We start from the raw sequence: 25,260 nt of genomic DNA, 5'->3' as shown, positions 1-25,260 counted from the left end.
TACTTCTATTTCAAGGTCAACTGCAGAATAGTTGGAATTACTCTCCTCATATATATCCAAAAGCATTCAATCTAACTTCTTGTCTCGCCTTTTTATTTATCTTTGTTAAAGCGACTGGTAGTATATATATATATACAGTTGCATTGTTCCAACAGGCAAAAAAAGAACGAAAACCCTCTGAAAATATGCGAAGTCAACTAAGATAAAGCAACTCAGGACAGAAAAGCATCACCTTATATGGAGAGACCATCTTTCTTGGACCAAGAACCGCCGGTAGATTACGTGCCAGGTATTGGTCGTGGTGCTACTGGATTTTCAACTAAAGAAAAGAACACACTTGATGATGGGGGCAGAAGAATACCAAAGCGATACCGTGAAGATTCTAACTCTAACTATCAAAGTCAAACTGAATACAACGAAGATGAAGAAGCGGCAAAAGTATTTAAGACTCTTGACTTAAAATTAGCACAAAAGAAAAAGAAGCGAACCAATGATAATAGCGATCACAATGCAGCAGGTACATCCATCGTGAAGGCGCAATTTGCAGATCTAAAAGAAACATTAGGTGCTGTGACAGAGGATGAATGGATGAATATTCCAGATGCCACAGATTTTACAAGACGGAACAAGAGAAATAGAATACAAGAGCAACTAAACAGAAAAACTTACGCTGCACCTGATTCACTAATGCCTGGAAACGTCGATTTGAATAAATTAACCGAAGAACGTGAGAAACTGCTGCAATCTCAAATAGATGCAAATATTGCAGAGCTGACAAGGAACACGACGAGTCGCATACAGGTAGATAAATCAGGCGCTGCCACTGATGTTCTAAGCTACTTGAAGGATTTAGAAAACGATAGAGCAAATTCTCTTTCAGATACAGCATTAGAAGATTTACAGAAAATGCGGACAGTCTTGAGATCATACAGACAGGCAGATCCAACAAATCCACAGGGTTGGATAGCTTCCGCCAGATTAGAAGAAAAGGCGAAGAAGTTTTCAGCAGCAAAAAAACTAATAGAAAATGGCTGTCAAGATTGCCCCAAGAATTCCGACGTATGGCTGGAAAACATTAGGCTACACGAATCTGATATTCATCATTGCAAAATATTAGTGGCAACAGCGATAAAATTCAATCCAGCCTCTCCTTTGCTCTGGTTAAAGGCGGTTGATTTAGAGAGTACTACAATTAACAAGTATAGGGTAGTGAGAAAAGCACTGCAAGAAATTCCTCGCGATGAACGCTTATGGAAACTGGCTGTTAGTTTTGAAACTGACAAAACCCAGGCAATAAGAATGCTAGAAAAGGCCACCCGGTTTATTCCACAGAGTATGAGTCTATTAGCCGCTTACATCAACCTACAAGATTATCATGATGCCAAGATGGCTTTAAATTCCAGCAGAAAAGTTCTACCGCAAGAGCCAGAAATTTGGATTTTGGCTGCACTCTTGGAAGAACGTAATGATCCAGATGTAGCAGTACATATGCTTGTCAATTTACTCAAGGAGGGTTTATTAGAACTTTCGAAAAAAGGTTGCAAAATAACTCTATCCGCATGGTTTAATCGAGCAGAAACTTTAAGTGATACACCAAACGCAAAATCAACCTGTCAAGCTATTATCTACGCCGTGTTAGAATCGTTAAAAGAAAATGCCGAGCACGATTCTGAATTGTATAATATTGATGAAACAGTGGAAAAGATGCAAAATTCGGTGGTAAAATTCATCATTTTAAAAAAGCTTATTCAGTGGAGTCCCTGCGATATGGTTCTTTGGTCCAAACTGAAAACAGTCGCTGAAGAACATCATAAGATTGAAGAACTACTAGCGTTCTTTCAAGAGCTACTATTTTGTCCCAAGAGTGATGATACGCGGACAATCATTAAGGAGAAAAGCCCCTGTTTGTTTATGATGTATGCTAACGAATATTGGAAGGCGCACAAAGGAAACACTAGACAAACATTAAATGTAATTGACCAAATTATAGGTCTTGTGCCGTACAGCTTAGACGTACGGTTTTTCAAGATAAAGTTGTTGGGGCAATCATCACAATTCGATGAATTGCGAGAATTCTTCCATCAAACTTTCATAATCTTCAGAGACTCTAAGATAAATGGCATAGAACACTTGTATTATAAATATGTTGATTTTCTTCGGTATCAAGATTTGAATAAACATGCCATAGAATTTTTGAACGAGAAGTGTCTAAAAAAATTTCCCAATTGCCCCAAATTCTTCTTACAATTAGGACAAATTTACCACTCCATCAATGACATCGAGATGAGTAGACAAATTTACCTATCAGGTACGAAGATAGTGTCCGATTGCGCCTCAATATGGATTTCGCTATCAAAGATTGATGAAATTGATTCAAAAAATTCAATAAGAGCAAGATCCATTTTAGATAGAGGATTATTGAAGAATCGTAATAACGTATCATTCTACATTGCTAAAGTCCAAATGGAGATAAGACTGGGTAATTTAGACCAAGCGACGTTACTAGCAACGCAGGCATTACAAAAATTCTCAAATAATGCTTTACTTTGGGTGGAACAAATCAAATTATTAAATTATGGGAACACTAGTTCATCAAAAAAAATAATCTTTCAAGATGCTTTGAAAAGGACCCAAAATGACTACAGAATCCTTTTGGAAATTGGAATATCCTTCTATAGAGAAACTCAATATCAAACATCACTAAAATGGCTCGAAAGAGCGCTGAAGAAATCCCCAGAATACGGGGATACATGGGTCTGGTTATTTAGGACATATGCAAAGTTAGAAAAGGATCCCGCTGATCTTCATGAGTTGTTCGACCAATATGAGCCAATTTACGGACCTGAATGGACAGCCGTTGCTAAGAATGTCAAAATGCAATACTGTACAAAAAGAGAAATCTTATTGCATATAATGGACAAGAAAATAGATTGGTGTTTTTGATGATTGTTCCTACGTCTAGCACATATATATATATATGTATATATATATATGTATGTGTAAGTCTATGAATTACAAGGAACAAATCGTGAAGAAAATGATAAAGAAAAGACGAATTTAATTAGAATTATAAGTAGTAGTTCACAATTATTAAGACGAAAAGGTGTTCTTACAAACGTAAAATGTGAAGTGGCATGATGTATATGTTTAAGGAATTTATTCGTATTTTTTGATGAAAAAATTTAAAAAACAGTGCGTAATTTTCTGCGCCCTTAGTTTGCGACCATCATCTCTAGTCTTCTTTCACTTGTTGGCGATTTCATTGCAATGCTGTTTCACATTGACGGAGGGAAAAGGATCGAAGCATTTCATGTGCTTTTAGCAAAACTCTGGACTCAAATAATATAACGTTAAGTAAAAAAAGAAGAAAAAATGTTATGACATTATTAAATCAAAAGCGTCTATTCAGATTCGGTGGCAACATCTTCTTCTTCTTCTTGAGCCTTCTTGGCTTTCTTGGCTTTCTTGGCCTTCTTGGCCTTCTTCTTGTCCTTCTTATGCTTCTTCTTTAACTTTAATTTTTCCTTGAGACTAGAGTCGGAATCAGATGACTTGAAGGAGTCTGGAGAAGGCATTTTTCTTTCTACAACTGGGCCAACATGTTCAGGTTCATTGTCGAAGATTAAACCTAATCTTTCAACACCTAAGTAGTTAGCTAATGGCATGAAAAGAACCGGTAAGATGGATAAGATCAGTAGATCAATGATACCGTAGAAAATGGTAGCAGAATCTGGCTGTAATACGTTACCACCGTCAGTAATACCGAAGCACGTTGGGTAGGCAATCAACCATAAAAACATGATAATACTCATGAAGATAACGAAAACATTGGAGACATCTTTACCTCTGGCCTTAACCAAGTTGAAGGTAGTAGTCATTAAGCTAATACAAACAACAATGGCAGCACCAATACCAATGGTGTAGTAACCCCATTTGTAAGTGGAATGGACACAAGCGGCAATCAACCAACAGACGGTAAAAATTTCGGTCATACCAACATTGAAAGCGATTTGCCATAATGGAGTACCACCAAGCAGGGACATTTGGATAATTGGCCATGGAAAAGCTAAAAACCAACCCACATATCTGGCGTAGAAAATTTGTCTGTAACCTGGGTGTTCCTTCTGAGTAGAGGTTCGGACATGATTGTATTTAGCTCTTACGGGAATCCAGCCCAAGTTAGAAGCCATTGTGAAATAAGCAATAGACATAAACAAATTTGGGGCTATGGCGGTATAGTATACGAATCTATCCTTGACTGGCTTTCTGAACATCAGTGGAACTAGAATTATACCAAATAGCAGATTAATACAAAAGACAGTGAAAAGCCAATCTGAACCACGGGATGTAATGTGGAAATCAGCACCGGTTGGAGGATTAATTTTGATGGCTTCATTACCACCTCTTTTCAATAACTCGACGTAATCAGACATTTTGATAGTTTTTTGAAGAAATATTATCACTTTGAGTTATCGGGAAAATCAAAAGTTTTAAAATTAAATATTAATAATTAAAGAATTAGCAGTCAAACGTAATTAGTTTGCGTTGGAATTAAAAGAAAAAATCTAGATTGGTTATAAACTAGAATAAGTTATTAGTTTTGAGTAAAAAAGGGTTTTAGAAAAAAATTATGGAAAGTTCTTGGGACTTCTTGTTAATTTCAAATATCCAAAAATAATTAGACCTTTTTTTTTTTCGGATGAAATGTTGCTGTTATTTGCTGACACAATCTGGAACAATTGATTATATAATCAAGAGAAGAGAAGATCAATAAAACAAATTGCAGAAAACTAGGGAGGAAGTAGAAAGAGATAATTAATGCACAGTTCTACAAGTTCGGTTCTTTATATATCTTTTGGGTAAGCTTCCAGTAATTGAAAGGATCATGAATAAGCACACAAACAACCCGATGAGGAATCATCCCGACCGGACATTGAATTTTTTCTAGGGGTTTTACAGAGACATCTGATTGGAAACCTCAGATTTCCAGTCAACTATTAAGATGACGAAATCATTCGTTTACACAGTAATAGTGAAAGGCATTTTGCTTTTACAAGAGGCTATTTTTTTTCTTCATGCTTCTTGAAGGGATCGTGCGTTTAGCCACAGAAAATCGCGTAGGATAACACCTCGAGGACAAGAAAAAAACAGCTCAGATTTCCTAATTGAGGCAAATTATGCGGAAATTGAGGAGTTGAAAATCACGGAAGTGGTACCAAAACTGGTAGGATGTTTTCAATTTGCCCTTTTGTTCATTTCCCCATTTAGAACCATAGTGAGGTTGGCAAATCTCTTAACCATTGGTGTTATGCCGTAGTTATTTCCCTCAGAGGACCCGAAACAAGAGGGACGGGAGGGATTTACATTGTGTGAGCGTGCTAGTCCACAAGACTGAAGATAGGCGACACATAGCCAAGCAAGTCAAGGAGAGGACTCTATATACTATGTCACATAAGAAATTACCAGATACCTTGCCATTAGTAACACGAAAAATCCTGTGGTCTTCGTCTTGTTTGTTGCTTCCTTTCGATAGCATCGGACTTGGAGACAGAGAAAAAGCAGCCTTCCTCGTTTTCCGTTCAAAAGAAGGGCCAAGATTTTCCGGTGATTTCCGGAAGCATGTAGTAGAATCCAAGAAAACCCAATGTAAATTCACTCGGCATGCCTCGCTGAGTGCTAAAGAACGGCCTAGGACATGCGCGTAAAACAGGAAAGGGTTCGCTCAATGGCACATGCTGCCATACGAGGTCGACATCAAGACTAGGAATCTTGAAGCGGTATGCCCATTCATGAGGGAAGGAAGGGTCTCTGGGGGGTGGCCGACTAGGTAGGGTGTATTCTTCAGGAGATTTTTTATGAGCATGGTCGCCGTTCGGGGAAGAAAATTGCTCAGGGCGGATAACGGGAAAATACCGTGTTGCAGTTGAGAAAAAGGATTGAAGGGCCAAAAATGGAGCATTGTTTTGCCTTATTCTATTCGTGCCCTCTTGTTTAATTATTACCCAATTGATAGGAGTAATTGAGTAAATATTCAAATTGTGTTGTATTTTTTTTTCTTTTCAATTGCGACATCGGTATGTATTTTTCGACATGTCTCCGCCATTTCTGTGAGAGTTTCCGAACGTAGACTGAAATGATCAATATCTTGTACAATCATCATCCAAGATGAGAGGTCAATTGGCCTTCCTGATTGAGTAAAAAGGAGTTCATATGAGACAAGTAGATGTTTGCTCTAACATAGCTCTCGTGTGCCTTTCTCTAAATCGGTAGTAATATCGGAAACGGGAAATATCTAGCGTAATAATAGTAAGAAGTTCTGGAAGAAAAATTTTTGTCGGCGCCAAAGGATCGCGTCATAAGTAAGTTCTTGCCCTTTTTGCATTTTTAAGTTAGGTGAATGCTTCTTAACAAGATAAAAAATTGAAGTGGATAAAACACCGAACAAGGCATTCAAAGAAAACCTTTTTCAGATTTTTTCGATAAATTCTAAAAAATTTGAGAAGCTACTTCTTGCGCTTAACTTGGCACCTTAAAATGGGACAAGTTTGCCGTGGATTATTCAGTGGATTATTCAGTGGACACTGCGTCGATCAAATCGCTTACCCGTCCGGTTCTTAAGGGGAACCGTGTGCTCATTCAAAGCGTAAGCACTCAAAGGGACTAAAGGTTTACACCTATGCAAGCTACTTCAGACGCACTAGGTAGCCAGGAATTTTTCTAAAAATGGGTAGCGGTGGCGATTTTGAAGATATTGTTTTGAATGATTTGAAGCCTTATTATCACGTTCCTGGAGCCATTCATAGTGAAGGGATAACTTTTGTGAAAGAAACGAGCACATTGCTATGGGTGGACATTTTCAAAGGACAGGTACATAAGGTTGAAGATATAGAACACCCCGAGTCTAGTCACTCTTTTTTTGCCGTAACGAGAACCAACTACGGCAAGAACTCTTCAATTGAGTATCCTCCCAACCCGGATGATTTGAAGGAGTCTGTAGGTTGCATCTTTCCGATATGGAGTGAGTCGTTTGAGGATGAAATCAAGCAAGTTCTATTTGGTAGTAAATTCGGTGTTGGTAGACTAGATTTTGCCACTGGCGAGTGGGAATATCTCATTTTGTATTCCGAGTGTCCCGATTTAAGCACTGACAGGGCATATAAATTGAGAAGCAACGATGGGAACGTTTCGCCAGATGGGAAGTACATTTACGTGGGGCTAATGAGTGACTTTCCATTCGAATTGGAGCCTATTGGATGTTTGCTTCGCATTGATCTATTGGCCCAGGAGATAGAGCTCGTTTGGAACTGCTTGTTAATTCCTAACGCCATTCACTGGGATGAAAGCGATGAAAAGACTATGTACGTGACGGACTCTCTAAACTTTACGATTTGGAAATGTCCTGGTGGTGACTTACTTAAACGTGAGGAACTGATTGACGTGAAGAACTCAAACAACCAATCATTTGAATCACCTGAGCCAGATGGAAGCGCTATTTGGTTCAGCAAAGACGGAAATCATTCCGGGTACCTCTTTGTCACTGTCTGGTCTACCTGTAAAGTTCAAATGTTCGACTTAGTGCACGGAAAACTGCTTAAGGAGTTCATTTTGCCAAAACAGACCCCAAGAGTTTCGTGCTGTTGTTTTGTCGGTAAAGACCTCTTCGTGACTACTGCCAATGCCAAAGTTAGTGATCCTGCCAGAATCAATTCCGATAAGAACGGCGGTTGTATCTATAGAATTCCAAACGCCCTAGACAGGGATGTTCCCTTGGAATCTACAAAGCGACAACCGCTCTACTAAATTAAAGCACTACTGATGTTTATATATGTAGTGTATGTACCTATCACTTATACTTTCAGCGCTTATGCTCAAAAATCAGAGAAAGAACTCATAACATGTTCTTGGATATTCCTTCATACTGCATAGCCGCTTCCGTTCGGTTGCCTAGTAATAAGGAGAAAAAGGATAAGGGGCGGGCGGACAATTAAAACTACATAAGGAGAGTGAAAAAGAAGTAAAAGAAAAAGAAATTAAAGAAAAAAAAACATATGTTGACGTTTTACATTCCTCGAGAAACATCTTCGCTCAAGAGCTTCAAAACAGCACTGAATTAACAAACATCACACCATATAGAATATGCCAAAAATTGCTATTTTGATTTACTCAGTGGACAACACAATCGCCAAATTAGCAGAAAATGAGAAGAAGGGTATTGAGATAGCTGGTGGTGAGGCTGAGATTTTCCAAGTGCCAGACATTAACTACAAAAGTGATTTGGAACAAGAAGAGGAGGGAGGCAAAGCCAGGAAGACCAATGCTGATTTCCCCTACAAGATCGTAACAAGAGAAACGTTGGTCGAGCACGACTACTACTTATTAGGTATCCCTACTAAGTTCGGTAACTTCCCTGCGGAATGGAAAAACTTCTGGGATTCTAACACTGGTGGTCTTTGGGCGAAAGGTTCCCTCCATGGTAAAATTGCCGGTTTGTTCGTTTCGGGCGCAATAAGCGGCAAGGGGGATACAGAAATGTGCATTATGAACGCAATGAGTACCCTTGTCCACCATGGAATCATCTACATCCCATTAGGGTACAAAAACGCTTACAAGGAATTGACCAACATTGACGATGTCAACGGCTCCTGCGCTTGGGGGGCAGGATGCGTCTCTGGAGTAGACGGCGACAGACCTCCCAGTGTGTCGGAGTTGAAAGTTCACCAACTTCAAGGGAAGACGTTTTACGAGCGCATTAAAGATTTGTAACCCGTGTATTCTCTCACTATGTGTAAATTCGAAATAAGTGTAAAGTAGTCTATGAATATCTATAACAATGTGCAATATGGCCCTGGGCCAATGGGGTGGACCCTACACGCCATTTGGCCGATATTTGCTCTTTCTTTTGTCTCCCCGACGGTCCGGCTGCAGGTGGAGGAGGGACAGCGCACGGTGAAAACGTGGGGGGAGTGATTAAAAAATCACACCTTAGTGGTGTCAAAACGAGAAGACTTCATGAAGTTAATCAATGGAAACCTCACAATCTCGCAACGAGCTGCCAGTACTTGTTATTAGCCACACATGCCCCTTGTTGTTAACTAATAATGCATAAATTAGGTTTTGGTTTCCCTTTACTCGCTTTTTATATGGCTGCCTTGTGGAACGTATTTGAACATTCAGTCTCGTCTCGAACATTAGTTTGTCCTTGAGAAAATCTATCTTATTGACAAATTTGTAAGGTAAGAAGGGAAGAGTGAGAATGACATTGAGTAATTGCGAGTCGCTGGACAACCTCTTTCACGACCTGCCAGAAGAAGAGGAAAATAGTAAGTTCATCGAAGGCGTCAGAATTTTGATGAGCAGAAACGATATGGGTTATCCCTCCGCCACCACGAATGGTACGTACTGTTTGGGAAAGGTTAAGTCTTTGAATTCCAAGCAGTGGAAAATAAACAAGAAACAAAAATACACTCCATCGGCGGGCAAGAAGAAGAACTTCGATTTCCACGAACAAAGAAGCTTGATCTTGAATTTAAATTTATGGAAATTCATTAAATTCATCAACTGTAACGGTAAAAACAACTATAATAAGAATAACAAACATGCGACACACCTGAGCAAGACTCTAAATAACGACAATGTTTTACCGCTACAGAAGTCCAAGAGTTTGGACAACGATCAAAGATTGGAGAACCTTTTTTGGAGAAGCTGGTTCAAAGCACACAAAAAAAAAGATATGTCAAGCCGCCAACGAGAAAGGCATATCAAATTTAACGATAACGTGGAACAATGCATAATCACCGATGATCACTTCATACAAAGGCTACCTTCTGCACAACTGAATCCGGCGGATGACCAGAGTCCTTGTCCACAATTTGAACTTAATTCCAGTCCCGGCTACACCATGAGCAAGCGAGTTTTCTACGACTACAGCTGCGTCTACTTTACCAACGATGCTACTGCTTCTACTGCCACTACTACCGCAGCTGTCACCGCCATGATCACCAGCAGCACCGGCGACCACCAGCATAGGCACGATATTCGCGACGTTCCGAAGAATGTCTTGCCACGAGATGGAGAAGCAGATTTAGGCAGCGTACTTCGGGTCGACTCTAATTTCAAGCTATCCAATATAGGCCATCATTCCCCCGCAACCTCTTCGTCGACTTCAAGCCATTCAACGTTCATTTTCGAGTCCGAAACAGACTCAGACTCAGACACAGACTCAGACACTACCATGCCCTCAGAGCTCTTATAAATCATACGTAACCTCTCAATACATAATCGTGTCTCGTCCTCTCTCGTCCTGGCTATTTGAACTACTCTCATATGCGATCACGTGGTTGCATCCATTTTGTCCGTTACCCGCTTTACACCAACCAGTGTTTTCCGGGTGGCAAAATAAAGGCGGCCAAGGGACCTACCCTCACAAAGGTCAACGACAAACAAACGGCAGCCTTCTGGACCATACAAGACAAAACAACAATACCCAGGCTGTTATTACCCTGCTGTGGACACAACCTAAAGTAAATAAATAAACATCATCACAAGCAAGATTAACTACACGTTATTCGTTACTAGTTTGAACTCTACCTGCTACCGCTGAATTGAAATTTTTATAGGCCAATCAACATGCCCACTGATCATAGTGATAAAAACACAAATCAAGAGTCCGTGGAGGAGGCTGTTTTGAAATATGTCGGTGTAGGCTTAGATCACCAAAACCATGACTCTCAATTGCATGCGAAGGATCTGGAAAACAAGCACTCAAAAAAGCAAAATAGCGTTGATGGCAGCAGTGATGTCGACACTAACGACAATGACGACAGCAATAGAAATGACGACAATAATGATGACTCAGCAAACATCAGCGCATTGAACGCGAATGAACCGTCATCGAATGCAGATAATGTCAACTCGAATGAACAGCATAATGCTGTCATGGATTGGTATTTAAGACAAACGGCACACCATCAACAGGACGACGACGATGAAGAAAACGACAATAGTAACGATGACGACGGCAATGACAGTAATAATCACTTTTCTCAGTCTGACATGGTCGTGGATGACGACGACGATGACGACAAGAATAAGAAAGGTGCGAGTGTCAATGTGGACAATGATCACCAATCTATGGCCATGGCTGCCGTGGCAGCTGCTTACACACTATCGAAAAACAATAACAACAACGGCAACAGCAACAGCAAAAGACAGCATGACAATGTAAATAGCCATGAAAACTCCAAGAAAAAGCAGAAAAACAACAACGATGACGATGATAAGCAAATCGGCAATGTTGATCCGGAACTAACGACTTTAGGTGATGCAGATGACAATGATACTAATAATGATGTCATTGATCGTGACCAACTGGTTCATAAGGCTATCATCGATGCCGATTCGATCACGCAACATCCTGATTTTCAGCAATACTTAAACACCGCTGCTGATACAGATGATAACGAGAAACTGAAGCACATAAAAGATCACTTGATGCGTGCTCAGAGTTTGAACCATCAGAACAAAAATGATAACGACGATAGAGATGACTTATCAAACAATACTAAGCAATACTCTGAGCTACAAAAAGATTCCATGTTGGACAATTCCCTCAATAAATCCAGAAATTATATGGAAGTCTTGCCAAAAGTCATATCTCAAGATGCTCAACAACGTCAACAAAAGTCACCTTCTCACGATAATGAAGCTGGTAATGTGGACAACTCAGAAATATCTCAACTACTTCAGTCAGCCGCCACAAAGGCTTCGTCTTTAGTATCTTTATCCTCATCCTCTGCCACACCATCCACTTCAAGATCGAACAATAGCAAAGCTTTCGATAAAGCTGAAGACGCCGCTTTAGAGAGGTTTATCAATGAGTATGAAGCCATTGAACGTTTAACTAGGCAACAAGTCTGTGAGAGGATATGGAGCTCTGACAGGCCAAAGGACAATTTCTGGAATAACATCTACAAAGTCCTACCTTATAGATCAAGTTCCTCCATTTATAAACATATGAGAAGAAAATACCACATCTTTGAACAGCGTGGTAAATGGACTTCGGAGGAGGAGCAAGAATTGGCTAAATTATGTGCTGAGAAGGAGGGCCAATGGGCCGAAATAGGTAAAACTTTGGGGAGAATGCCAGAAGATTGTAGAGATCGTTGGAGAAACTACGTAAAATGCGGTACCAACAGAGCATCAAACAGATGGTCTGTTGAAGAAGAAGAGCTTTTGAAAAAAGTCATCAGTGATATGTTGGAAGAAGCTCAACATCAGCAGTCTCAATTACACCCTAATTTGTTAGAAGAAGAGCAGAACCTACTAGAAGATGATCAAGATGATCATCATAATGACGAGGACGACGAGGACGATTCGGCTTCTGCTGCTGCCGCCGCGGCAGCTGCTATTCAAGAACAGCAGCAACTACTACAACAAAAGCAACAAGACGATGATGACGCTATTGCAGCCGTTGCTGCCGCTGCTTCCTCATCTCTGGGAGATAGCAATAAAGACGAAAATAAATCACACGATTCACTCGGTATTCAGCTGGATGAAAATACCCAGAATTCGATAATACCTGCACCATCGGCAACAAGTACACACTCCAAAAGCTTGTCGAACACAATAAGACGCCATAATAATAAACTAAGGAAATCTTTAATGGGTAATGGCAAGTTAGATTTTAAGGATATAATCAATTGGACCATTGTCAGTGAGCGCATGGGTGGTACAAGGTCACGCATTCAATGTCGTTATAAATGGAATAAACTAGTTAAGAGAGAAGCCATTGCGAAAATCCAAACTGTAAAAGATGATGATATGCTATGGATTTTTGAAAAATTAAGAGATTTGGGTATAACGGAGGATTCACAAGTGGATTGGGATGAACTTGCGGCTTTAAAACCTGGCATGAAATTGAATGGGTTAGAACTGAAGTTGTGTTATGAAAGAATGAAGAAAAAGGTTAAGGGTTACAAGCAAAAATCAATCAATGAAATTAGTAAAGAGCTAGTTGATTATTTTAGCTCCAATATTTCAATGAAAACAGAAGCTTAATCCCAGGAAATATATTCAGTGAGAGAAGAATAAAAAAATAGGAAAAAAAAAAAAAGAAAGAAAAAAAAGATAAGAATGTTTTTGTAGTGATCGATTGTATGTGTTATACTTCCTTATTTCTTTTTTCTCTCCTTTATAATTTAGTTTGTCTGCACTTATTGCCAGATATTGACGTTTTTTTACATTTTCTTTCCTTCTTTACTCCAATTATTTTTTCCACATTACACACGGAGCTGTTGTATCTATATATTTTCTATATGTATAATGAATTTTATCTTTACCTCACAGTAATCTCGTTCTCCTCTAACTGAATAACTGAAAGGCCTAGTACGGAGCTACGCTCGTGGCAGGAAATGAGCAATATGCGCGAGATGGTTTCAAGATACTCTGTCCGAATTTCACTATCAAAAATGTCATTCATATATTCATGTTAAAAAATATACAAAATGGGTAAGCCATATATATAAACGATTACTAAAAAAAGAAGGGAAGGAAAAAAATTGAGGCTGTTAAAAGAAAAAGAACAAAGGCCCAAAATGACACTTTACCTTGGGTAATTTACCAGTCAATTCTTCGTTTTATTTTCTCCACTTATTATTGTATCATCTTGTAAAGATTTATTTTAGAATTTAGTAAATTGCTTGTTGGCTTTACCAGTAGCAGCAGAGACCTTGACGACGTTGAATCTAACAGTCTTGGAGATTGGTCTACATTGGCCAACGGTAACAATGTCACCAACTTGGACACGGAAAGCTGGGGAAACATGAACTGGGACGTTCTTGTGTCTCTTTTCGTATCTGTTGTACTTTGGAATATAATGCAAGTAAGCTCTTCTGATGACGATGGTACGGTGCATCTTGGTGGAGACAACGGTACCAGTCAAGATCTTACCACGGATGGAAACCAAACCAGTGAATGGACATTTCTTGTCAATGTAAGAACCTTCAATAGCGGTCTTTGGGGTCTTGAAACCTAAACCGGCATTTTTATACCATCTCTTGGTTCTCTTGGAAGTCTTGACCTTTGGATTGTTGAAGATGTGAGGTTGCTGTTGAAAAAATATTATGTTAGTAAAAAGAGGTTGATTTTATTATAGTCATGAATATCGAACCCATTTTTTTAGGCAAAAAGGGAACAATCGGATGTTCTATTGCAGTTGAATAGAAGTTTTTCTTACTTCGATTCTGGAAGGCCTAATTTAAGAGTAGTCATCGGGTTCACTGGACGCTAAAAGCCGTGTTTTAGTCCGATATGATAGAAAATTCAGTCTCCTCATTAGTATCATGTAACTTTAACGTTCCTTTTTTTTAATGTTTACCTTTTGACAACCCGCTCTATTGTCTTCTTTTAAACTGAGATCGACTTTATATTTCACTCTTTCTGTATGCCAAACTTTCTCAATAATTTAAAATACTCTGCTCCCGACTTGTGTTCTCTTCTGTGATATATTTTTAACGATAACTCTGGTTATACCTTACGACATAGAACTACATCAACATAATCTCGATTAAATTCCCTATTCACATTCGACTACTTCATTGACTAACTCGCTCAGCTCGGAATTCATTCATACCTTTTGGAAAGCTCTTTCAGATTGAACAGTTAATTCAGTGGACATCTTTTTCCCTGGCTTGATACGTTTCCTTCAGGTCCTCAGTTAATACTTCTTAAATTCCTTTGCCATATTATCACTATACCATCATTAATTATAGATTATCAACAGGAACAGCAGGACAACGGACGACACAGGCTAGGGGACCTACACATTGAAAGGATGGGCAGCCTGCGGAATCAAGCACGTTCCACTGAGAGTGGCTGAGATCGCTAGGCGGAAGACGCAATTGTTTTTGCGATAAATTTCATCCTGCGAATGTACAACGAAATTCTGGAAGTTTTGGGTTTTGTTAATGCATGGGTGTAATAGGAAATATTTTCTTGAAGGTTTTTCACCTACAATGTAAAAGATGTCCAACCAAGCATCTGCGGAAAGTAAAGTCATAAATAATTTGATTATTTCCAAATCAGTATCAAGAAACCTACTGAATGAGTATATATTGAGCTTATAATTTTTTTTTCTTCCTATTCTTTCTGCATTTTATCAAAGACTTCCTTGGCTTGCAACATAACATCAAATATGAATGAATGACCCCCATTTAGCAGTAGTGTTAGTCTGACATCCTTTACAAAATCTAAATAACGGTCAACGACTATCCTATCTCTAATGGATTTGAATTTCCCTTTATGATGATCTGATGCAGAAAAGTCTATGTATTTCGGAGTAACTTCTAATTCAATAAACTTCTCTAACTGAAACACTAATTCATCCGGATCACCTTCGAAATCGGCATATGTTTTGTTAAGTTTCTTTACTAAAAACTCATTCAAAAATACTTGTAATTCCTTGTAATGCTTCTCAATATAATTTGAATCCTCTGGTAATTGTTTGTACTCATTGATGGGAATGTTGCTTTTTGTATTTTGAGTGGAGGTCTTGAAGTGCGATGCAGGTGCAACAATAACTCGTCGTGAAACTTCCTTTGACAAAGCGGGTCTAATAGTAAAGAAATGCCTTACGGGGCGAATCCTGCTCAAGTTGCCAATCAGCATTGTTGCTTTGATTTTTTTGAGCTGAAAATTCAGTGTACACAGATATTTTGTTCATTACCATTCTGGTCAGAGTGTTTCTCTATGGATTTTTCATTTTTTATGTGGCATTTGAAGTTGCACCCTTCATTTCTAATTGAGTTATCAGCTCGGATAGTACAGTACGTGCCGTTCTCGGATCCGAATGATTAAGCCGAAAGATAGCTTTCTCCTATTATAAGTATCATTCAAGAAAAATGAAATTCCAATATGAGTTTTCATTTACACATGGTTTCATAAGATTGCTAGGGGGACAGATTCATTGCAAGCGGAAATAAAAATGGAATATACAATACCAGAAACGCAAAAGGTCGTCCTAATTGATGGAGTTGGTGGATATGATATCATCAAGTATGAGAATTATCCTGTACCTCTAATTTCAGATAAAGATATACTGATCAAAAACAAATACACTGGTGTTAACTACATTGAAAGTTACTTTCGGAAAGGTCTTTACCCCTGTGAAAAACCATATGTTTTGGGTAGAGAAGCAACAGGTGTCATCGTAGCAAAGGGTAAAGATGTTACCAATTTTGAAACTGGAGACCAAGTTGCGTATATATCCAATTCAACTTTCGCACAGTATACAAAATTCCCGTCCGAAGGTACGATAATGAAGTTGCCATCGGGCACTAGTGATGAAAAGATGAAGCTTTATGCAGCTGGTTTATTACAAGCTCTCACTGCTTTATCATTCACAAACGAAGCGTATCACGTTAAGAAAGGTGATTATATCTTGGTATATGCTGCAGCTGGTGGTGTTGGATTGATTCTAAATCAGTTGCTGAGGATGAAAGATGCACATGCAATTGCGGTTGCCTCAACGTATGAGAAGTTGGAAACAGCCAAGGACTACGGGGCTGAATTTTTGATTGATTCTTCCAAGGAAGACATTCTAACACGAGTTTTGGAAATTACTGACGGTAAAGGTGTTGATGCGAGTTTTGATTCAGTTGGCAAGGATACTTTTGATACTACCTTGGCAGCATTGAAAAGAAAAGGTGTCTTTGTTTCGTTTGGCAATGCATCGGGTCTTATCCCGCCGTTTTCCATCAATAGACTTTCTCCCAAAAATATTACTCTGTTGAGACCTCAACTTTATGGCTATATCGCTGAACCTGAAGAATGGAAGTATTATACGAACAAGTTTGTGGACTTGATTGACTCAAAGAAACTCAATATTAAGATATACAAGACCTATCCATTAAAGGACTATAATGTTGCTGCCGCTGATATAGAAAGTAGAAAGACTATCGGTAAATTAGTTCTTGAGATACCACAATAGAATCATAATTATATCCCTTCATCATTAAACATTTATCTCAAGTTTTCTCTTTGTGATCGCCAATTTTTTGATCCCTTTAGGCTATTGTGAATCATAATAATAGAAGCTTCGCTTTTTTATTTTTCTAAAGGGCGATGATATGTAAGCTAGCCCGACGCAAAATTTATTAAATGTGACGCCGTAGAAATCGGGCAAGTTTTAGACAAAAATGTGTAACAAAAATAAGATACCTGAATATTGTGAACCTTTCAATTATATTCTGCTTGTATTTACTTTTTGCTTGCTTTATTCAGAGAGAAAATACTTAAGCATAGCTATTTTTTATTCCTTCTTGTCTATTTGTTTGGCGGTTTTTTTATATTTCGTTTCTGCTACAAAGCTATTCACAAAAAGACTACTCCAACACTAGCTAACTATGGAAACTGTTTTGCAACCAAAGCCGAGACCATTTGAGTCTTTGAAAAGAAAGCGTTTTAGAGAATGGTTGAGACCGTCAACTGCGCGTGGATCCTTATTACAACCTGACACATTGAATTTGCGTGAGTTTTCACAACCCTGTTCCACCAACACATTTTCCGATTTGAACTCTACTCACTGCCCTTTGGTTTCAACTCCAGTCCAATATATATGTCAGGACGGAAAGAGGTTTTTTTCTAGAGGAGAAACTAAATTTGAGACCTTGTTTCGTAATAGAAAATTCTATGAATTCAAAGATAACTTAAAAAGGGGATTCAAGAAAATACGTCATCGAAGAAATGAACATGAAACCGAAAATAGGTGCCCTACAGTTGAAAAAAAACAAAAATTAGAACTAGAAAAGCTGGACAAGACTGAAGATGATACGCCGTGTTTTAACAAGTTCCATACAAAGCCGAAAGATCTTGAAACGCAATTTGACCATTCAAATGAAAGCCAAAATTTTAATAAAACCTATTTAGACAATGAGTTATGTTGGAATGTAAGTGAGCGATTGATTTCCTTCAATAATTTGAAGTATGAAGATTTGAAACATTTTGAAGAAAATCTACAAAGCTTAGCTCCTGCAACTTTTACTCCAATTGAATCGAATGAATCACTCGATGGATCAGACTCTACCCGTGGCACAAAAAGAAGCATTCGCAATGATTCTTATGATACTACTTCTGAAAAAAGACTCTGCTTAAAACAGTACTTAAATGAACCCAGATCAGATGAATCGATGGAAAGTACACCCTCCATATATATTACCAAAGAAGATCCACAAAGAATTGATGTACTTAATTCCACAGAATCTTTTCTTATCGAAAAAGTAGATTTCCCTTCTAACAGTCGGATTGATCAAGGTATTCCAGATGGTGAAAGCGATCACCAATCTGTACAGATGGATGGAAAGTCGATATATAGTGTCGATTCCGGCAGTAAAAAAACCACAGACTTTACTGATTTTGATATCAATGCAGCAAGTGCGACTGAAAAGCCAATTGAAGTGAGCTCAGCATTAAAGGAAAATAGCCCGGATAAGGGCATAGATGTCGCGAGCAGTAGCTATTCTGATGACGTAGAGCAAACTTTTGAGGCAATTGAATCTGAGGAGCTCTCCGATTTATCAGAAACGAGTTCAAGTGGTAGTAGTAAGGTTTATACTATCCCAACTTTTCGGGAAGTTAGCAAACTGCTGAACATTTCACAAATTCTTTCAAAGGTTTGCAAAGATGATTTGACTCAAGATAAGTTAACAAATCTAATTAAGAAGCACCAAAACAAGAAAAGGCGTATGAATTTCAGAAATAAAAGATTTTATGACGCCTTTAATCCATACGTTAATGATCAAGAGGAGTCGGAACTATCTGACATTGAAAATACTTTGCCAACGGATATAGATCTAGATATTAGGGAGAAAAGTACATCTAGTGTCAGATTTGATGAAAACTCGCGTCTCTTAATCTACAAGAAATCTAAAAAGCTAAACAAAGATGAGAGCCAAAGTAGCTATGCGACCGGTGAAAAGAGATCGATTTTAAAAGCAAAGAGAAATATGCAACAGAATGAGGAATCCCAAAGAGCTTCTAAGTGTGACACAGTGGGCGTTGCGCAGTTTTTACATTATTTCCAATATACTGAGTATAAAAGACAAAGGAATGAAGCAGAAAACTATAGGCTAAGAGGAGAACAACTAAGTAAGTACTATTCTGAAGAGTATTCCCTGGACATTTCGAACGCAGAGGGCGATGATTCCATTAACGATAAATCAGGAATCATATCAAGTATGAGAGCCACAGAGAGAAATATTGGTAGACAATTGAAAGGCGTAGGTAGTCAAGAGGCACAAATTATATCGCTAGATGAGGATGTATTTGGCCCAACTGAAAAAAAAAATCTCACAGTTATTACTTCGTGAAAAGTGTTTCACTTTCCGTCAAAATATTATATATGCAACTATACGTATACTTATGCATTATAGCTACAACGGAATCGACTATTCGTAGTTACCATTTAGTGAATAACATAAAAAACCATTGTCTTATGCACGGAAAGTGATACAAAAATTCAAGTATTCTGCTTTGTATTACTATCCAGTGAAATTCTGTGACAACTGCTGAGATTCCATTGCTGATGAGGTTAATAATACTATGCATGTAGAATATACTAGAAGTTCTCCTCATGGATTTAGGAATCCACGAAAGGGAATCAACACTTTTACATAATCTTATTCTTATTCCTTTCTTCATTTTATACGTCTTTATTCATTGATCCTATTGCATTATCAATCCTTGCACTTCAGCTTCCACTAAATTCGATGACTGTTCTGAATCTTATTTCACTGGTCTGATAATTTTTGTCATCTTCTTAACACCGTATATGATAATCTTCTAGTTACGTGATTGAATGTATTAATCAGCTGTACTAGTAATTGATGGATAGTTGATCATTGTTCCAACAGTTGTGACACCTTTTTGAGAAGATGATTTAACGAAAAGTGAAAAGGTGGATATCTGAGTATTTCTATTATAATATTATCCAAATTCTGAAAACGTAATGATATCGAGTTCTCGGTCCAATGGTCCAGTGGTTCAAGACGTCGCCTTTACACGGCGAAGATCCCGAGTTCGAACCTCGGTTGGATCAAACTCCTATTTTTTTCGTGGTTACTTGGCATTTTCAATTCACCAAGTAAATGCCTTCAAGAAAGCCTACCGGTTCATTTCTGCAATATTGGTGCGGGAGTAATTCATGAGGGTAAAGGTGTCTCAGTTGGATCATTTGATATTACAGAAAAAGACAAAGGTTCCTCAGATTCTTATTTCTCAGAAACTAAAACGAATTCGTTTATCCAGAAAAGAAGCCAATCTTTCCAGTTTTTAAATATATTTCTATGCTCCACCTGTGATAGAGTTTTTTGCTTTGGAGAAGAAAGTGGACTTTCCAACATATTCAAGAAATCGAGAAATAAACATAAAAATATACCCTTAAAAATACTACCAAGGTATTCGAACAGATTCCTTGCGCAGACTCCTTCAATCACGAAATAGAATAAAGGAACCCACCAACCTAGTCCTAAATCATTTTAGGGGCAGATACAACCGAGTTATAGTTTATTCATTTACGACTTACTCTGTTGTCTCTTTAATCTCGGGTCCAGCTGTTTTTTGTATCTTAATGACTCCCCCACACATTACAGAGAAGTCATTGCAAAAGCAATGGCACCGTTATCTGGACAGATTGCCTTTATGGAACAATATCTCTGTACATCTTTCTTAGTTCAGAAGAGTCCGTTTTCAGTAATTTACCAAAGTTTTTCAAGATTTGAAAAATTGCCGAAATGAAAATCCGTCAAAGCTCTTTAAAAAATTGTAGAAATAAAAAGGGTGTGTCTACCATGCCTTGAGAAGGAAAGGTTTGCCAGTGCAGTGGCATACCTTTAACGCCTTCACACTCAGAAGATTTTTCTCCGCGCAGTTGTGAACATAAGGCTCTTTTATGCTATGAAAAGTATGCTGAGAAATTGTCTGAGGGAATTGAGAAATCATCAAACAAGGCGTACAATAAAAACGTTGCATACGCCGATTTATAGGACGAAAAACCTCCACGTTCTCAGAGATATGCTTTCTGGTATAAAGCTGTTGGACAAAATAATAAACTCATCGTCATACAACAAGACATTAATACATGAGCCCAAGTATAAATCAAGAGCACAAGTGGTTAGTTCACAGGACACTGTGAGACTGAACAGCGTAATCCGTGAGCTCTTAGATTCGCTACAGATGGATGAAACTACTAACACGAAGCTTCAATCAAATAAACCTCGTAAATTGGGGAGAGTTGGTCTTCAACTGTTCATGGATTGCTCCCCGGATATCTTGACATCAACTTCAACGTCTTTAACTTCTTTTTTGCTGGAACAATATCTCAAATATCCTGAGGAGGAAGTAGTCAATGGAATTTTAATCGGATTGAAACATATCAGAGATTTTCTGGAGAAAAAAAAAATCATGGTGAAAGGCCAAAGTGAGATCGATGCCCTCGTGGACCAATTCGCCATTTCCTCTTTGGATGGCCGTAGCGTTAAAAAAGTTTTACAAGCCATCAACTATGAGTTGTTTTCGGATGATGTCGTGCGAGTCGTGAATGGTAACAAGACTGACGATGAGATTGACGTCTCCAAAGGTTGGAAGTACCCCGCCGGTATTTTAGATAGTAATGAGGCCTATTTAAGATCTCTGGAATTGCCAAAAAAGAAATTAGTCTCTATTGATAGAGAAATGCTGGTTTTGATGTATGATGGGACATTAAGAGACGCCAATAAGATTCTTCCCACTATAACGTATGCCAGAAATCTGAAAAAATCTGTTCTTTTGATTGTTAATGGAGATTGCACAGGCGATGCTTTGACATCTATTACAATCAATAATAACCGAAATAAGAGAGAGAATAACGAAAGCCGAACGGTTATTATGAAGTATTCGGGTAAAGCAAACGACAACTTAGCACTACAAGAAAACTATGATTTTATAAAATTCTTACGCTTGCCTTGCGGATACGATAGTATCTACTCACCGGAATATAGTCAATTAGTCCCAAGCAAAATGTGTGCAAATAAATATTATGGCAGTGTTGGGTCTATAAAGGCAACCACGGGGGAGGCATTTTTATATAATAAAATTGATTTTCAGGCAACTCCTACTAACAAAGCTTCAAAATCGTTTCTCCGAAAGACGGTAACCTTAAGCGTCGGCGGACGTAATGAAATCGAGATTGATCAGAGAAGAAATACACTAGATAACTTTTTGAATAACACCTTATGCCATGGGCTAGCTGAAGGGTTCGTTCCTGGTTATGGAGTTTCCTTGTTGAAGACGATTCCAGGTCTGAACAAACTGAGAGCTAATGAATCCGATTTCATGACTAAGTTAGGGATGAATGCTGTTCTATCTGCAGTTGTTCTTCCATCCCAGGTGGCCTTTAGTAATGCATACGGATATAATCATTATGAGATTAGCAACCTGATAGCCGATGCCATAAACGAAAACTCATTTCAGATGGTCAAATTTTCTCCCAATTCAGGACCGGTGGATACGGTAAAATCCGGGAGCTTAGAGCCATGGAGTAAAATGGATTCATCTTTAGCTGGGATAGGAACGTTCATCAAGTTGCTTACTAGCTGTAATATCATTGTCACATGTATATATGAAAAGCCCGACAGGCGCACGACTTAGACAAAGCCCTAAGTACTTTAAATAGCAAAAATGAGTCATCGTAAATAAACATTGCTACGGCACTGCCCTACTTTATCCGTTTTTCGTTTTTGCAAATCTCTATTATTCCTGCTCAATTTCTTTAACGCGGCGTCGGAAAAGCTCGGGCTTTTCCACTCCCAGTAGTAACTGCATCTATCTATCTACCTTTGGGGATGTTGAGCCATCTCATTCCAGATCTAAATATTTACGATTAGATTAACATCCAAAGATTGTGAAGTAGATAGATAACATACAAGCGAACTTTACTATATTACTTGTGTCCTCAAGAGAAGAACAAGATTGAACTCATATGGATTCATATCTTCTTAACCTTTTTTCCTCTGTGCCAGAGCGCAACTCCAAAAGCGACAAGCATGCAAACTACAAGTTCACACTCGAATATCGAGTCTTTGAGGAGTGATGACTCAGAGCGTTCATTACCTCACAATCAAGTCCTAATGCACGGCGGGGATGGCAGCAGCAGCTCGCCCAGTGAGCGCAACAACTATGATGATGAAAAGGCAAATATGGAAACCTCGGCATCGAGTGGCCATGGACACAAAGACAACCAACTAGATAGGCTGAAGAGCAAGGACTATATTGTCCCCAAAAGTGAACGTAGAGGGCTGTTACCTCATCTCGCCCTTATACCGGAATTCAAAGATGCTAGAGATTATCCGCCAATGATGAAAAAGATGATTGTCTTTTTGATTGCTTTTTCTTCAATGATGGGCCCCATGGGTACATCAATCATATTTCCAGCGATCAACGCCATCACGACTGAATTCAAAACTTCAGTGATCATGGTGAACGTTTCGATTGGTGTGTATCTGTTAAGTCTTGGTGTCTTCCCATTATGGTGGTCTTCTATGTCGGAGTTAGAAGGCAGAAGAACTACTTACATTACTTCTTTTGCACTATTATTTGCATTTAATATCGGGTCTGCTTTTGCCCCCGATATCAACTCATTTATTGCTTTGAGAATGCTCTGTGGGGCCGCTTCTGCTAGTGTTCAAAGTGTCGGCGCTGGGACAGTTGCAGATTTATATATTAGTGAAGATAGAGGCAAAAATCTAAGTTATTATTATCTCGGTCCACTATTAGCCCCGCTGTTATCTCCAATTATTGGCTCTTTATTAGTGAATCGTTGGCCTTGGAGATCGACTCAGTGGTTTATGGTCATTTTATCCGGATGTAACGTCATTCTTTTGACAGTGTTACTGCCTGAAACCTTAAGAAAACAAGATTCTAAAGGCGCTATTGCTCAAATTCTGGCTGAAAGACGTATTCAAATAGATCGTAACGAACACGGGGAAGTACAAGAAGATTATCAGCGAGAAGATGAACCAAATCAAGTAGAAAACCAAACTGTCACGTTATCTGCTGAGAAGCAGAACTATTTGGGAGAAGTGAGGGACCAGCGCTCCTCAGATTTAGAAAGTCCGCCCAGCCACATTACCTATGACGGACGAGCAGAAGAAAACCAGTTGCAGCGGATTTATACCGAGGCAAGTAGAAGCATGTATGACTACCAGTTAGATGATAGTGGTATTGATGCAACAACGGCCCAGGTTACAAAAATAAGATCAACAGATCCAAAGTTAGCAAGATCAATCCGCGAAAACAGTCTTCGAAAACTGCAAACCAACCTGGAAGAACAGGTAAAAAAGGTGCTATCGAATAATGGAGGCGAAATTGCGCCCAAGAAGGTGTCAGCAGTCAGGAAGGTCTGGGATATCTTTTTTGTCTATTTTATCAAACCTCTAAAATCTCTATACTTCCTACAATACCCACCCGTGGCACTTGCGATAACATTTTCTGCAATTTCCTTTTCCACAGTGTACTTCGTTAATATGACAGTGGAATATAAGTATTCAAGGCCGCCTTACAACTTCAAGCCATTATACATCGGTCTTCTGTATATTCCAAATTCGGTAACTTACTTTTTCGCCTCTATTTACGGGGGACGTTGGGTAGACATGCTGTTGAAAAGATACAAAGAGAAATATGGGATTCTTGCGCCTGAAGCCCGTATATCATGGAATGTCGTTACGTCTGTAATATCCTTCCCAATTGCCCTATTGATCTTTGGCTGGTGTTTAGATAAAAAGTGCCATTGGGTAACGCCATTAATTGGAACAGCTCTTTTCGGATATGCCGCTATGATGACGATTGGGGCCACCCTTTCTTATTTGGTCGATTCTTTGCCGGGAAAGGGTGCTACGGGCGTTGCGCTGAACAATTTAATCAGGCAAATCTTGGCTGCAACAGCTGTATTTGTCACGACACCCATGTTAAATGGCATGGGAACCGGTTGGACTTTCACAATGCTAGCCTTTATTGTGCTCGGTGCCAGTAGTGTGCTCATCATATTGAAAAAACGTGGTGATTACTGGAGAGAGAACTACGATTTGCAAAGATTGTACGACAAGATTGACTGATCGTACTCTCCAAAAAAAAAGAAAGAATGAGAGGAAGAAATATAAGCCCTTTTCATGCAAGAGTTTTATTAGGTGATTCATGTATATTTTACATTAGTTTATAGTAGTATATCATTACTGA

General features: G+C 38.7%; 12 protein-coding genes and 1 non-coding gene across 13 annotated transcripts; 10 read left to right on the top strand and 3 right to left on the bottom strand.

Annotated features, from left to right (window-relative positions):
- Positions 1 to 237: 237 nt before the first annotated feature.
- PRP6 (U4/U6-U5 snRNP complex subunit PRP6) lies at positions 238 to 2,943 on the top strand (the record flags this gene model as incomplete). Its single annotated transcript, XM_056228448.1, has 1 exon — positions 238 to 2,943. One exon carries the CDS (start codon positions 238 to 240, stop codon positions 2,941 to 2,943), a length of 2,706 nt encoding a protein of 901 aa, XP_056086045.1.
- Positions 2,944 to 3,401: 458 nt separating this feature from the next.
- On the bottom strand, positions 3,402 to 4,433 carry YRO2 (Yro2p; the record flags this gene model as incomplete). Its single annotated transcript, XM_056228437.1, has 1 exon — positions 3,402 to 4,433. One exon carries the CDS (start codon positions 4,431 to 4,433, stop codon positions 3,402 to 3,404), a length of 1,032 nt encoding a protein of 343 aa, XP_056086044.1.
- Positions 4,434 to 6,723: 2,290 nt separating this feature from the next.
- On the top strand, positions 6,724 to 7,800 carry SKDI02G1560 (regucalcin; the record flags this gene model as incomplete). Its single annotated transcript, XM_056228426.1, has 1 exon — positions 6,724 to 7,800. One exon carries the CDS (start codon positions 6,724 to 6,726, stop codon positions 7,798 to 7,800), a length of 1,077 nt encoding a protein of 358 aa, XP_056086043.1.
- Positions 7,801 to 8,136: 336 nt separating this feature from the next.
- RFS1 (flavodoxin-like fold family protein) lies at positions 8,137 to 8,763 on the top strand (the record flags this gene model as incomplete). Its single annotated transcript, XM_056228415.1, has 1 exon — positions 8,137 to 8,763. The coding sequence occupies one exon, from the start codon at positions 8,137 to 8,139 to the stop codon at positions 8,761 to 8,763; it is 627 nt and encodes a 208-aa protein (XP_056086042.1).
- Positions 8,764 to 9,253: 490 nt separating this feature from the next.
- Positions 9,254 to 10,252, top strand: REG2 (protein phosphatase regulator REG2; the record flags this gene model as incomplete). The annotated part of the gene is made up of 1 exon (XM_056228404.1): positions 9,254 to 10,252. One exon carries the CDS (start codon positions 9,254 to 9,256, stop codon positions 10,250 to 10,252), a length of 999 nt encoding a protein of 332 aa, XP_056086041.1.
- A 374-nt stretch (positions 10,253 to 10,626) lies between these two features.
- REB1 (DNA-binding protein REB1) lies at positions 10,627 to 13,056 on the top strand (the record flags this gene model as incomplete). Its single annotated transcript, XM_056228393.1, has 1 exon — positions 10,627 to 13,056. The coding sequence occupies one exon, from the start codon at positions 10,627 to 10,629 to the stop codon at positions 13,054 to 13,056; it is 2,430 nt and encodes an 809-aa protein (XP_056086040.1).
- Positions 13,057 to 13,678: 622 nt separating this feature from the next.
- RPS11B (40S ribosomal protein uS17) lies at positions 13,679 to 14,674 on the bottom strand (the record flags this gene model as incomplete). Its single annotated transcript, XM_056228382.1, has 2 exons — positions 13,679 to 14,104; positions 14,630 to 14,674. 2 exons carry the CDS (start codon positions 14,672 to 14,674, stop codon positions 13,679 to 13,681), a joined length of 471 nt encoding a protein of 156 aa, XP_056086039.1.
- Positions 14,675 to 15,135: 461 nt separating this feature from the next.
- On the bottom strand, positions 15,136 to 15,663 carry FMP23 (Fmp23p; the record flags this gene model as incomplete). The annotated part of the gene is made up of 1 exon (XM_056228370.1): positions 15,136 to 15,663. The coding sequence occupies one exon, from the start codon at positions 15,661 to 15,663 to the stop codon at positions 15,136 to 15,138; it is 528 nt and encodes a 175-aa protein (XP_056086038.1).
- Positions 15,664 to 15,979: 316 nt separating this feature from the next.
- ZTA1 (NADPH:quinone reductase) lies at positions 15,980 to 16,984 on the top strand (the record flags this gene model as incomplete). Its single annotated transcript, XM_056228359.1, has 1 exon — positions 15,980 to 16,984. One exon carries the CDS (start codon positions 15,980 to 15,982, stop codon positions 16,982 to 16,984), a length of 1,005 nt encoding a protein of 334 aa, XP_056086037.1.
- Positions 16,985 to 17,399: 415 nt separating this feature from the next.
- GIP1 (protein phosphatase regulator GIP1) lies at positions 17,400 to 19,361 on the top strand (the record flags this gene model as incomplete). Its single annotated transcript, XM_056228348.1, has 1 exon — positions 17,400 to 19,361. The coding sequence occupies one exon, from the start codon at positions 17,400 to 17,402 to the stop codon at positions 19,359 to 19,361; it is 1,962 nt and encodes a 653-aa protein (XP_056086036.1).
- Positions 19,362 to 20,015: 654 nt separating this feature from the next.
- Skdi_2.trna7V lies at positions 20,016 to 20,089 on the top strand. Its single transcript has one exon. It is a non-coding gene; the product is annotated as a tRNA-Val (tRNA).
- Positions 20,090 to 20,955: 866 nt separating this feature from the next.
- On the top strand, positions 20,956 to 22,677 carry TCM62 (Tcm62p; the record flags this gene model as incomplete). The annotated part of the gene is made up of 1 exon (XM_056228337.1): positions 20,956 to 22,677. The coding sequence occupies one exon, from the start codon at positions 20,956 to 20,958 to the stop codon at positions 22,675 to 22,677; it is 1,722 nt and encodes a 573-aa protein (XP_056086035.1).
- Positions 22,678 to 23,072: 395 nt separating this feature from the next.
- Positions 23,073 to 25,139, top strand: QDR3 (Qdr3p; the record flags this gene model as incomplete). Its single annotated transcript, XM_056228326.1, has 1 exon — positions 23,073 to 25,139. One exon carries the CDS (start codon positions 23,073 to 23,075, stop codon positions 25,137 to 25,139), a length of 2,067 nt encoding a protein of 688 aa, XP_056086034.1.
- Positions 25,140 to 25,260: the final 121 nt, after the last annotated feature.

The sequence above is a fragment of the Saccharomyces kudriavzevii genome (assembly GCF_947243775.1).
Source record: "Saccharomyces kudriavzevii IFO 1802 strain IFO1802 genome assembly, chromosome: 2".
Taxonomy (NCBI): domain Eukaryota; kingdom Fungi; phylum Ascomycota; class Saccharomycetes; order Saccharomycetales; family Saccharomycetaceae; genus Saccharomyces; species Saccharomyces kudriavzevii.
Note: the sequence above shows the minus strand (reverse complement) of the source record. Positions and strands in the feature narration are given on the sequence as shown.